Here is a 14,296-nt window from a genome sequence, read left to right on the forward strand (position 1 = left end):
CAATTTTGTGGATAACTCTTGACAGGAATGAAGGAAAAATTCCAAATGACATGTCCCATCATGGTATAAAGATTGTATGAACTAACAGTTAACTGCCAAATTATGCTACCACACCCTAACCATCATATTATGGAATTATGGACTATATTTTTCCACAGAAATCATAACACAAGAGAGGAATCATGAACAGAGTATGTGATCATGCTTATTCATGTAACATTAAGGCACAGTTTGGAGTGATGTCTGAACTCTACTGTTGTCTATTACATTGACATAATTACTAGTTCACAGGGTTTTTAAAAACAGTCATATTAATCCTTCCTTCAAAAGAACTAAGCCACAAAGTGAACAAATTAGCATTATCATATTACAAACTTATTCTAAGGAATTAATGTGTTAGATTACTTTGTACTAATTACATTAATCATTCTTACGTTACAAAGGGGATATGCTGATTTGTTTTTTGGCTTCTGTACATAAGTGAACATTCAAATCAACTGGATATTTGAAATGTTATTTCTGCTTCACTAAATTTGGGATCTTGAGGCTTCCCTGGATCAAAGCACTGACGTCAGAAGGCAAAGTGCATGCTGAAATAATCATTCTAAAAATTTAATAGAGTGCACAATTCACAAGCAATAAATCATCTTCCAGTCTGCAGGCTGCATATCATTAAGCATGAGGCTAAAACACTAGGACCATTTATATATGCATGCAGAATCAAATACAAATGGTCTATTATAAGAGTTTAGAGGCAAATTCTTTATTTTACCAAAAGTTCATTGTTTCCCTGTGTTCTTCTGCAGTAGCCGGAATGCAAAACTCAATCACTGGTAACTTAGGCAAGCCAAGTACACTGGACATTTTTGCACAATAATTTCATGCAGTGGCCAAAAAACACACACATACCAACCAATGGCATCTAAATAAAGTTATGACTACAGAAAAAAACTGCTCCAACTTGTTCTTTAATAAAACAGATATATTTGTCAACTTTCACATGACAAACATTTGGAAAGAATACACGTACACACACATTTTTTGTTTTTTTGTACACACAAAGGACAATAGATACTGTATTATGACACCATTTATTTGTCAGATGTGAAAATTCATGCAACTGACAAAGCTTTTTACCATGAATATTTCAAAGATGTTAAAGTCTCTGCCTTGAAATAACAGCAAGCACAGAAGCAGTTTCCTACATACATTTTTAACTTCATTCCTGTGCAATTTGGTGAGGCACTGATGGACATGTCTTGGTATACCCATGTAATACAGTGATCCCCCGTTTATTGCGTCCCCAACCATTGCGAACAGGGTACTTCGCTATTTTTCAACCCGGAAGTCAAAATACCATCTACGCATGCGTGCCCGTGGGCACGCATGCGTAGATGGCAACCGGGAGATCAGCTGCTGGGCGGCTTCCCTGAGTCTTCCCCCTCTTGCTGGCGTCAGCGAGGAGTTTCCCCACCGCCCACGCAAACTCCTCGCTGCCGCCCGCCCTTCGCCCGCCCACGCCGTTCATTCTCGCCGCACGGGCCTGTCCACGCTGTCTCTCGGCGCTTTCCAGCTGAGTCCGGGAGCGAACTCGCTCCCCGACTCAGCTGGAAAGCCCCGAGAGACAGCGCCAAGGAACGGGCCTGTCCACGCTGTCTCTCGGCGCTTTCCAGCTGAGTCGGGGAGCGAGTTCGCTCCCGGACTCAGCACGAAAGCCCCGAGAGACAGCGTGGACAGGCCCGTTCCTTGGCGCTGTCTCTCGGGGCTTTCGTGCTGAGTCCGGGAGCGAACTCGCTCCCCGACTCAGCTGGAAAGCCCCGAGAGACAGCGCCAAGGAACGGGCCTGTCCACGCTGTCTCTCGGCGCTTTCCAGCTGAGTCGGGGAGCGAGTTCGCTCCCGGACTCAGCACGAAAGCGCCGAGAGACAGCGCCCCCCGGACCCCCAACCCGGGTTTGGGGGGCTGCTAGGAAGCCCCCCATGCCGGCGGCAAACAGCCGCGCCGCCCCCAATCTTCGGCTCCTCGCTAGCGCTGTGGGAGTAAAAACACAGTCTGCACATGCGCAGACGGTGTTTTTACTTCCGCATCGCTACTTCGCGAAAACCCGCTCGTTGCGGGGGCTCCTGGAACGGAACCCTCGCAACGAGCGGGGGATCACTGTACTTCTACTTTGTGAACTGCTCTAGCTGCCAGTCTGCTTCTGGGTGCAATTCAAAGTGTTGGCTGCCATCAATAAAGCCCTATATGCCAAAGGGCTTGGATAACTGAAGAACTGCTATGGCATCTGCCAGGATAGTTTAATCCGCCAAGATTGGTGTAATCTGGATTTAGGGGTGGGCTGCTTCCCGGATGGGGGGAATGCAGTGGGGTAGTGAAAATGGAGCTCCACCCCAGAGCACCCAATTTTCACTTTGAAAGATGTTGAAAGAAAATGCAGGGCATCCTGCATAAGCCACACCCACAGTGTGGTAGTAAAAATTTTGGTAGCCCTTCACTGTCTGGATTATTTCAATTAAACAATGGCATCTATTGGAAGTGCTCCTACCCTCTGGAATGAACTTCTTGAGATACAAATGCCTCCCCCCTCCCCAACTCGGTTATTTCCATGAATATGGAAATTATGAAGGGGTTATGAAGAGATTTCCTTCATTTTTGCCGGCGCTGCTTTGAATCCCAGCGAGGGGAATCTCAGGGGAATCCCTGCGCTTCGGCTGAGAACGGACATCCGGAGATGGGGTTTCCCAGCGAGGGGAGCCTCAGGGGAATTCCCACGCTTCGGCTGACAACGGATGTCTGGAGGTGGGGAATATCAGCGCCAGCAGCTCGGGTTTGTAAGGTGAAAATAGTTCGAAAGAAGAGGCAAAAAAATCTTAAGCACCGGGTTCGTATCATGAAAAGTTTGTATGAAGAGGGATTTGTAAGACGAGGTATTAATTATTACTATGTGCCACTTCCTGCTTTTCTGATTTAAAAATTAAAACTACCTAAACTGGCAGCTAGACAACAGATAACAGTATTCTATAGCTATCAAACAACTGATGGGTAAAATTTTAGCTTTGAAATATACATCTTCTGCTGTCAATACTAATTACATTGCTTACTCTGCACTGACTGCCAGGATCAATATTTTCACTTCCTTCTGTCATCAGTCCTTATATTAGTTTTTCCCCTTAGCTAACTCCACCCCAAACCTTCATATATGTCATATATGGTAAAAAAAAAAACACCTTAAAAATTTGAGAACACAATATTGCAAAAGCTGCAGTAGCTTTATTCCTGCACTGTATTAAAGATTTGATAACTACTTCAAACAAACCACATAAAAAGTTTGTGTGAAAAACAGCCTTCCTTTTGGTTTGGCTGATTTTTGACAATGTGAGTGAAAACTCACCCCACTGCCCAGAGGAAAAGATCCCTATGGAGTGAAGGAAGAATCAAATGTTAGCTACCATAGTAGCTTGTTTCATAGGCCTATGTGTTCACAAGAGCTTAGACATGTCTTAATTCTTACATAGTTATTCATTGTTTCTGTTTATTGTAAGCAATTTTAGAATAGTCTTATCCCAAAATGCAGGAATGATAAATAAATGGCAACATCCTGTTCAGATTTCACTTAAGTTTAGATAGAGAAGTTTAATAAGACATACAACATAATATGCAAATATGGCAAACGTATTACTTTGAAATTTATTGTTTGCAGGTCTGTATTTCCATTCGTAATAGCATTCTAATGGTTTCATACTTCCAAAAGGGAAGCAAAATATTCTTTAAGAATGTTATTTGAATACTGCTTTGCATGTTTAAAAAGAAGAAGGCAAAATCACAGCCGAAATTCACGGTAGGACAAAATAAATCAGATAAAGGTAGAATGCAAACAAGAATGTGGGGGTTTAAAACAGTTGTAAGTAAATATGTTCCTATTGTGGATGCTTTGCAGAATTGAATAATTGATCAGAACTTTAAAATTTTTGTTGTCAAGAATTATTATTAATCATCAACAAATATAGAACAGTGTTGGATACTAAACTCTTACCTTCAAGCACTGGATTAGATTGTAAAAGTTGTTCTTTTACTTGATTAACTTCTTTTCCTTTGCCACAAACTGCTGCCACATAGGACATGACAAGTTTGCTGGCTTCTATAAGTTATAAAAGAGAGAAAAGTAAATATATTCCAGATGAAATACTAATTTATAGTACAAATCCCTGAATGAATTGCTTAGATATATAGTAATGCACTTCTCACTTTCATCCTGGTTTTCTACATTTATCTTTATTTGTTTATTATTTTGGTAACATTCTGCACCTTTATCAGAGTCACCATGAATCAAGACATCTATTAATTATTTATCTTGTTTAATATATTTACATCCTGTCTTTTCAGGCAGGAACTCAAGGTTGCATAAATAGCTTGTGTTTTTCCTCACAAAACCATGTACATTAGGTTGGGCTGACAGAGAATGACTGGCCCAAAGTCCTCCAATGAGCTTTTATGGCAGAAGGTTACATCTAATAGAAGCACTAGATAAAAGAGAAAATAGGGAATAGGTCTCCACACCATCCAGTAAGAATTTTCTATATACCATTAATGGAACACTATAGCCTTGAAATCAGTTGGATGCCCATCAATAAACGTAATATAAAAGCAATCTGAATGCAGCTGCGAGAGCAGTCATGGGCCTACCTAGGTATGCCCATGTTTGACCAACACTCCGCAGTCTGCATTGGTTGCCGATCAACTTCCGGTCACAATTCAAAGTGTTGGTTATGACCTTTAAAGCCCTTCATGGCACTGGACCAGAATATCTCCGAGACCGCCTGCTGCCGCACGAATCCCAGCGACCGATTAGGTCCCACAGAGTGGGCCTTCTCCGGGTCCCGTCAACTAAACAATGTCAGTTGGTGTACCCCAGGGGAAGAGCCTTCTCTGTGGCGGCCCCGGCCCTCTGGAACCAACTCCCCCTGGAGATTAGAACTGCCCCTACTCTCCTTGCCTTTCGTAAGCTCCTTAAGACCCACCTGTGTCATCAGGCATGGGGAAACTAAGACATCTCCCCCGGGCATATACAATTTATAAATGGTAAGTGTGTATGTATGTGTGTTTAGAAAATGGGGTTTTTTAAATGTTTTTAGTAGAAATTTAGATTTGTTGTAAATTGTTTTTCACTTTGTTGTGAGCCGCCCCGAGTCTGCGGAGAGGGGCGGCATACAAATCTAAATAAACATAAACATAAACATTCAAGAACATAACTAAATTTTAGATTTTTATTCTGCATCCACTTTTGCTGCCTTTTAGTGAGTTACTAAACCATATCAAAATTCAGTTACACTGCTGGACCACGATATTGGGAATTATCTATCTTTAAAAGAGTTAATCTGGTATAGTGGTTAAGGCACTGGGCTAGAAATCAGGAGACTGTGAGTTCTAGTTATGTCTTAGGCACAAAGTCAGCTGGGTGCAGTTGAGCCAGTCATTCTATCTATCAGCCCTAAGAAGAAGGTGGCAATCACAAGCCATTTCCAAATATCTTTGCCAAGAAACTCTTATAGACCAGTACAGGCAGTCCTGGAATCAACACTGACTCAAAGGCCCGATTTGGGGGAGGGGGGGATTCAAAGAAAGGCTAAGGGAATCTTTCTGTTCTTCAACCATTTGAAGAATGTGCTTAGAGAAGCAAAGCCTCCTTAAGGCCACATTCCTATCCTATCAGGAAGAGCTCACTGTGTCCTTATTGCCGAGGTTGTCATTTAGATGGCATCTGAGGTAACTCCTGTTGTTTCTCCCTTCTTTTTCCTGATTTATTGTCCCTTAGCCTTGATTGGCTAGGCTTTTATTGCTATTTAATTATACTGTTATATATATATATATTCTCTTCAAACTTACATGCCTTGTGGATCCTGCTAGTTGGAAAGGTAGACTGATAGAACTTTGAATAAAAATAAAAAATAGACTTCTGGGGACAATGGTGAAGACAGCTTCATGAAAAGAGGAACTGAAACTTGCAATCCTGACCATCATTGGAAGCCGACAAGTAGATTGGCTTCTTTAACTCCCTCTGGGTAAAGAGAAGATGTAAAATCGCCCATACTGTTCTTTTTAAGGTTATTCCTCACAAAGAGACTGCAAGACACCAGTATTTGGAAGTCAGGGGCCAGGACTGAGAGATGAAGAAATTTGCCATAATCGTTCCAGCCACAAAGAGAGCCTTTTCAAAGGGTACTGAACTCACGTACTTCCCCTTGCTAAATTGCCTGTTAACTGCTTCAAAATATTCAGGCAAATTCAAAGTCCCTTGAATGTTAACACTAAATGAGTGCTTTCAATCTTCAATATAAGAAAATGAAGATCTAACTTTATAATCTTTAAGAATTTAAAAGAAAAAGAAAAAAGCAAGGCAAAGTTGGATTAAGAGCTCAGAAAAAAATGGAATATTGGAATTTGTGCATTAATATCTAATCTTTAAAAATAACTGCATTTTTGTAGGGAGGAAAAACATTTTGATATTGGAGACATAACAAGACAAGTAATTTATAATACAATTCAAAGATATCTTTGAGGAACTGCATCAAGAACAGCACTTTTTAAATCAATTGATGTTTATGTTATGTCTTCTTGGAAACAGTCTGTTATCAGAAGAAGATATTACAGAAAAAGATATGCAACAAAATCTACCCAAGAGCACTCTGAATGAGACTTTGAGTAAGAATTTGTCATCAAATATTTAAAAGGATGGATGAGCCTTCAATAATCAAAAAGGAAATAAAAGTGATGGTCCCAGAGAAGAATTGGAATGATTGCTTTTTGTTTTACAAAATTACAAAAGAGGCTGTATGGAAGAAATTATTCACAACTATCTGAGTGAATTAATAAATTATTCTGTAGACAAGAAAAGGGAATACAAAGTGCATATTTAAATGGGAGATGTTGTCATTTTGCTGAATTTTTTGGTGGGGGATGTTAGCATAAGAACTAGTAAAAGAAACTAGTAAAAGGCAGCATATTGGATTTGCTTACATTTAATATGGAGTTTAAACTTCCTCCTTCCAATTATTTTATTTATCCTAATTTGATAGCATTTAAACAGACCCTATCGGCCTTTATACTTACAATAATAAAGTTTTGTGAATTTGATTTATTTAAAAGAGAACTTATCCCTTTGTTATATTACATTGTAGTCTTTTGTTTATATTAGGGGACTGAGATTATTTCACATTTGCTAAATGTGAATTTGTTTAGAGTTGCAATGTGGAGTGTTTATTTAAATAGGACATGTTATTTGGGGCAATTTTCTTTGGAATTGTTGGTATTTGGAATGGAAAAATATTGCATATTGGAGTTTGTCTTTTTAAGGGACAGATTATTATTATGTTAAATTTTGTTTTCTGTTTTGTTTGCCCTAACAATATTAAGAGCATGTTATGCCATTTAAATGTGGTTTTGCTTTATGGAGCACCATACTCCTGGAACATTTTGCACTGACGTAACACACTACACACGAGCAGCAGTATCACAGCAAAACAGGTCCAGTGAGCACATTCAAAAAATTAGTACAGGTTGTCCTTGACTTACAACAGTTAGAGCTTATGACTTCCAACAATTTGTTTAGTAAATGTTCAAAGTTACAATGGCACTGAAAAAAGTGACTTATGATGATTATTGACTTATGCAGTATCCCCCCCCCATGGTCACATGATCAAAATTCAGACTTTTGCAAACTGACTCATATTTATGGTGGTTGCAATGTCATACGATCACCTTTTGTGACTTTCTGACAAAAAAGTCAATGGGGAAGCCAGATTCACTTAACAACCTGGTAACTACAGGCCAGTTAGCTTGACATCAGTGGTAGTTAAAATGATGGAGACTCTACTCAAAAAGAGGATAAATCAGCACCTAAAAAACAATAACTTATTGGACCCAAATCAGCATGGCTTTACTGAAGGCAAATCATGTCAGACTAATCTCATTGATTTCTTTGACTATGTCACAAAGGTGTTGGATTAAGGTGGTGCCGTGGATATTGCCTACCTGGACTTCAGCAAAGCCTTTGATACGGTTCCACATAAAGAGCTGATAGATAAATTAGTGAAGATTGGACTTAATCCCTGGATAGTTCAATGGATTTGCAGCTGGCTGAAGTGTAGACATCAGAGAGTTATTGTTAACGGCGAGTATTCTGAGCAGAGTCAGGTTACAAGCGGTGTGCCACAAGGGTCTGTTCTTGGTCCTATTCTTTTTAATATGTTTGTGAGTGACATAGGGGAAGGTTTGGTAGGGAAGGTTTGCCTATTTGCCGATGACTCTAAAGTGTGCAATAGGGTTGATATTCCTGGAGGCGTCTGTAATATGGTAAATGATTTAGCTTTACTAGATAAATGGTCAAAGCAATGGAAACTGCAGTTTAATGATTCCAAATGTAAAATAATGCACTTGGGGAAAAGGAATCCTCAATCTGAGTATTGTATTGGCAGTTCTGTGTTAGCAAATACTTCAGAAGAAAAGGATTTAGGGGTAGTGATTTCTGACAGTCTCAAAATGGTTGAACAGTGCAGTCAGGCGGTAGGGAAAGCAAGTAGGATGCTTGGCTGCATAGCTAGAGGTATAACAAGCAGGAAGAGGGAGATTATGATCCCGCTATATAGAATGCTGGTGAGACCACATTTGGAATACTGTGTTCAGTTCTGGAGACCTCACCTACAAAAAGATATTGACAAAACTGAATGGGTCCAAAGACAGGCTACAAGAATGGTGGAAGGTCTTAAGCATAAAACGTATCAGGAAAGACTTCATGAACTCAATCTGTATAGTCTGGAGGACAGAAGGAAAACGGGGGACATGATCGAAACATTTAAATATATTAAAGGGTTAAATAAGGTCCAGGAGGGAAGTGTTTTTAATAGGAAAGTGAACACAAGAACAAGGGGACACAATCTGAAGTTAGTTGGGGGAAAGATCAAAAGCAACATGAGAAAATATTATTTTACTGAAAGAGTAGTAGATCCTTGGAACAAACTTCCAGCAGACGTGGTAGATAAATCCACAGTAACTGAATTTAAACATGCCTGGGATAAACATATATCCATCCTAAGATAAAATACAGAAAATAGTATAAGGGAAGACTAGATGGACCAGGAGGTCTTTTTCTGCCGTCAGACTTCTATGTTTCTATGTTTCTAACTAGTGTTACTAACTTAATTGCAGTGATTCACTTAACAACCGTGACAAGAAAGATTAAACTGTGGCCAAAAAAAGGTCATATATGGGGCAAAACTCACTTAACAACTGTCTTACAACAGAAATTTTGGGCTCAATTGTGGTTGTAAGTCGAGGACTATCTGCATAGAGTTTAGGTACCCAGTTCATCCTCCTTTACTCTTTTTGACTGTAAGACTAGTAAACCTGGAGAGATAGAATTCCAAGAACTTCACTATCTTTCCCTAGAATCCTTCTAGCATACAGCCTCGCTTGTGCCTACCTTCTTTTGCCTTTTTTTCATATCCTATCCAAGATTTGCACACCTTTGTCAGTTTCAACATTTTTATGTTTCCTACACCATGAATCTTAATGTCCCACATTACTGCCAGTATTTCATCTTTCTAGTTCCAATCTACGCTCCATCAGCAGTAGACCCCAAGTCTTCTGAACAAAAAGGACTCCACTCCCTTTTGTGAAGAGACCTATGAGCTGAATAATAATGAAGTGTGGAACTCTGGAAGCTGCTATCGTAATATGGCTAGTCGAAATCCCAGATTTACAAGATTGGATTGAGAAAAGAGCACACATGATAATATTGTAGAACAGATAAATGATCTAATAATAGATATATACCTGTTTTTCCAGCTCCACTCTCCCCAGTTATAAGTATGCACTGGTCTTTATCTTGATCTCTCAAGGACCGATATGCTTCATCAGACAGGGCAAAACTATGGAATAAAATACGACATATTAAGATATTTAGGTCACCTCCACTGTTATTCAATAAACAGCAAAATGTTCAACAACTTTTGTTGATAGGTTAGTATAAATCTGTACAAATTATAGTGGAACATTTGGCTGTTGCAAAGGAATGTTACTAGCTGCCTGTATTCTTTTCTTACAGATTGCTCATAAACACCTGAAGATGAAACTGTAATTTTTGTACTTTAACTGTCACTCATTTACTTCATATATGCAATGGAGAAGTTGGCTATTGGCTCATATTAAAATGATTTTAAAAGATCACGGGAGAGCACTCTGAAAAAACTAAACACATCATATTACCTTTTTACAGAAAATGATAGCTATCAGGAAGCATACTTATATTCTCCCTGAAATACATATCTTTCATTCAACAGAAAAAAATACACAAACACCATTCATACCAACCACATCTAGGATGTGATATGTCAGCCATTAGTATTTTTCATTATCAGCTCCAAAAATGGGAGTACAGTTCCGCAAACTCAAATTTTGAAGCTAAAATGTTGTGCAGTAAGAACTAATGTTGTACAGTACAGTATATTATAGCTGCAACTGTAGCGAGTCATCAACACTATTCCTAGAGCTCACTTAACTCATCAATAATACATGCTTCAGTTCTAGAACTCATATAGAATTCGGTACTAACATTTATTTATTTAAATTCATTGCTTGCTTAACTTCAGTAAGATATTAATCAGTGTGTTTCAGTGCTATACAGTACTGAGATTACTTGCATTGTCTGAAATATTGCCTAACACGCTTAGGATGTTGAGACTCTATAGTACTATAGAGTATTATAACATAAAAGTAATTGCATATCTGGAACATCACACACACCAGAAATGAGACTGGTCCCCACTCTAAGACTCTTTTGGAAGGTCCTGAAGACTTGGTTCTGTCAGCAGACCAAAGAAACACAGAGTGGGATGGAACCCATTAAATGGCTAGTATGAATGTGTGTTGTCACCGGAGTGGGGGTTTGTTATTTTATTATTTTTCTTTTTATGGTTTTTTTCTTTCTTTTATCGTATATGGTATTTTTATATCATTGTTAAGACTCCTTGAGTCGTCATGTGCAAGTAGACAGCAATATAAATTTTCTAAATAAATATGGCAGGTACGAGAAACAAGATCCAGAATATAGTTAAAGAACTAAGAGTTCATTTTGTGCTACAAATCTGATCTACTAATGGTCAAGGCAAATTCGCAGGGGGTTGGACTTAGATCTATGTGGAAACGGAGCAATTCCAAACTGAGGAAACATTTAACTTGTACTCAGCCTGGTCTCCTACAATATATATTTTATATCCATAAGCATGAAACCTTCACATTTGAACAACAAATTCTTCAAATAAATGAATGATTTTAAACATCACAACAGGGGGAGTAAAATCATAATCTAAACAAAATAAGATACATAAACTATAGTTGAAAATTAAGTCTAGATAGTCAGAAACTATATTTTAAAAATTCTTTATGTATTTTTCATCCTTTGAAATACAATGAACCCATTTCATGACACCTAGAGCAACCTGTTAACATCTCTCATCCTCAACTAGAAAAATTTCCAAAAATTACATTTACATTCAGAAATGTTCCACATGGGGTGGGATGCAGAATGACTTATCTTGGAAAGTTCTACTGGTAATATATATATATACAGTATTAATAATCACGAAATAAGAATATCTTTTTGGTAAGAACTCTTAGCAGTCTTTGGCACAAAGGGCTGAGTTAAATTGGATTTAATTAGTTATTGATGACCAAGAAATCCCAGGACTATTGCCTAAACAGAAAAAAATAATAAAATCCCAGATTTAAAAAATAGACCCCCTCCCTCCCCAAAATAATTGTACTTACCGGTAGCATTATTTAAAATTGCCAATAAAAGTGCAAGTCAGTATAAATACTGAAGTTCAAACTATTTCATCTTATAAAAAAAATCAAAACCACATTTAAAGGAAGTAAAACAGTTAATGGTTAAGAAATTATATCTTTCTTTACTGTTAGCAGCGTGTTACAGTATATAGTGATCCGAACGAAAACCACTGGTATTTTTCAATGGCATTGTTTATTTGAGAAACTCCTTGGATACAAATTATGACCAACTTTCTTTACCAATAATCATTCTTGGGCTGAGTGGAAGCAACATTTAGTTCATTTAGACCTGTATATTTTCACCTTGACAAGCCCAACTTGACTAACCCTACAGTCTTGCATTGAAATAATTTATAGATTCTGATTATCATCCTGCAGAGTACTGTATGCAACCACTCAGTTTAATTGCATTTACCAATTCCATTAACATAAATTAAGCCATTTAATTAGTTCAAAACCCTAGTGGAGCAAAAAAAAATCTTATCAAAGTTTTATCTGGAAAGAATGACAGTGACTTAACAGATGAACAGTATTATCAGCTCAAATCTCTCTTTCACTTTATATCTAATATTTAGAAGGAGTTTTTATCTCTCTTTTTTTCATTTTTTGACATCACTACCATAAGACTATTATAAGAAGAGCATTGTGGGTTTTGTGGAAATAACGTGTGATAAATTTAACTTATCGCTGTGGTAATTTTACTTCACCATAAATTTTGCCATACTCAAATCACATCCGTTCACTGCAGACCTGAGGCTAGACTTTGCCATACATTTTGACAGTTTCAAACTGAATTTATTCCAAAAAATAAATTTTATTTAATTTTTAAATCTAAGGTTTGTGCATTTATTTGTTTTGTAACTCACCTTTATTAATTTTACAAATAATGTAAGGCAGCAAACATATCCAATGCACCTTCCTTCTCCTATTTTCTTCACAACAACATCCTTGTAAGATGAATCAAGTTGAGAAAGAGTGACTAGACCAAGATCACCCAATTGGCATTCATGGCCAAGGTGGAACTTGAACTAAGAGTTTCTTGCTTTCTAAACTGATGCCTTAACCACTAGACCAGCAGTCCACAATGTTTGTGGCTTGGTGGCCCAGCAGGGGGAGGGGAGGAGAAGGGAACTGGGTCGAGTGAGTGGTGGGCTGGCGCATGGGTGCACTTATAGCTCCACTCACACAAGAGAAGTCTTTGCGGCATCGCTTGCATCAGTGAGGTTGCACACATACCAGCCTGTCTTTGGCTGCGGTTTGGTTCTGATTAGGATACAGCCTGGTAGTGGGCCACAGCATGGGTTTGGGGACCCTGGCACTAGACCAAATTGGCTCTGCCTTGGAGTGATCTAAATATTGTCTCATCCCATTTTAAGCATTCATTTGGTTGAAATCTGATTTTCATTTTAGCCACTTTAGTGTTGTTATAGAACTATTATTTCATTGAAACATCTCTAATAGGAATGTTTTGATTTCTTCATCCATATGAAACACATGGCTCAGCATTAGATTAGATTAGATTTATTGGATTTATATGCCGCCCCTCTCCGTAGACTGGGGCAGCTCACAACAATGGTAAAAAAACAATACCTAGTAACAAATCTAATGTTTAGCAATCTAAATTACAGTTTTAGGTTAAAAAATCCAAAAGAAACCCCAATATATAAAAACAAGCACACAGTCGAATCACACACAGAAACTACATGGGCAAGGGGGAGATATTTCAATTCCCCCATGCCTGACGGCAGAGGTGGGTTTTAAGGAGTTTCTGAAAGGCAAGAAGGGTGGGGGCAATCCTAATCTCTGGGGGCAGCTGGTCCCAGAGAAGGCTCTTCCCCTGGGTCCCACCAGATGACATTGTTTAGTCGATGGGACCCGGAGAAGGCCCGGTCGCTGGGATTCGTGCGGTAGATTGCAAAAAATTCAAAAGAGAAAATTTACAAGTTATGTTGGATAATTATATTTCTTCACACAATGGACCACTTCATCAGGCCCTGTTCTTAAGAATCCTGGACTAGAATTTGAGCTAATAAAATTTGATTCTACAGGTTTCTTCCCCAATCCCATACTTGTGTGAAAGGCTCCATAAGGTAATCAAGGTGCAGTCTACTATCTCTATATGCTGTTGAAAAACACAGAATGCCAGTTGGTGTGGGTAATCACTTTCTAAAATAATGTCAGAGTTGGCGTAAGAATGTGAATTAATTCCAAGGTAGAAAGAGGAGCATGACAGAAGGAGGGATGGGCCTGCAGCACCCAGCCATGGCTTTAAACTTTGCATGGGAAACTTTCACCATCTGGAGGATATTTTTCAATCAACATCGGTCGCACAGCTCCTCTGGGGGAGTAAAGAAGCTCAGGGCAGCGGGGAAAGAGGGATGGCTCCACCAAACCTCATACGGCTACCCGGGGAACAGGCTCAGAGAAAACCAGAGCTCCCGTACCAAAGATTCTCACCC

General features: G+C 38.8%; 1 protein-coding gene across 4 annotated transcripts in view; it reads right to left on the reverse strand.

Annotated features, from left to right (window-relative positions):
- Positions 1 to 14,296, reverse strand: part of MYO1B (myosin IB) — a 157,718-nt gene that overhangs the window by 76,691 nt on the left and 66,731 nt on the right. For all 4 annotated transcript variants that reach the window (XM_070732147.1, XM_070732146.1, XM_070732144.1 and 1 more), the window contains exons 4-5: positions 9,828 to 9,922; positions 4,033 to 4,137 (exon numbers count right to left, since the gene is read on the reverse strand). In XM_070732147.1, coding sequence (XP_070588248.1) covers positions 4,033 to 4,137; positions 9,828 to 9,922 — 200 coding nt within the window. The remainder of the gene's footprint in view (positions 1 to 4,032; positions 4,138 to 9,827; positions 9,923 to 14,296) is intronic.

Source organism: Erythrolamprus reginae, chromosome 1 (assembly GCF_031021105.1).
Source record: "Erythrolamprus reginae isolate rEryReg1 chromosome 1, rEryReg1.hap1, whole genome shotgun sequence".
Classification (NCBI taxonomy): domain Eukaryota; kingdom Metazoa; phylum Chordata; class Lepidosauria; order Squamata; family Dipsadidae; genus Erythrolamprus; species Erythrolamprus reginae.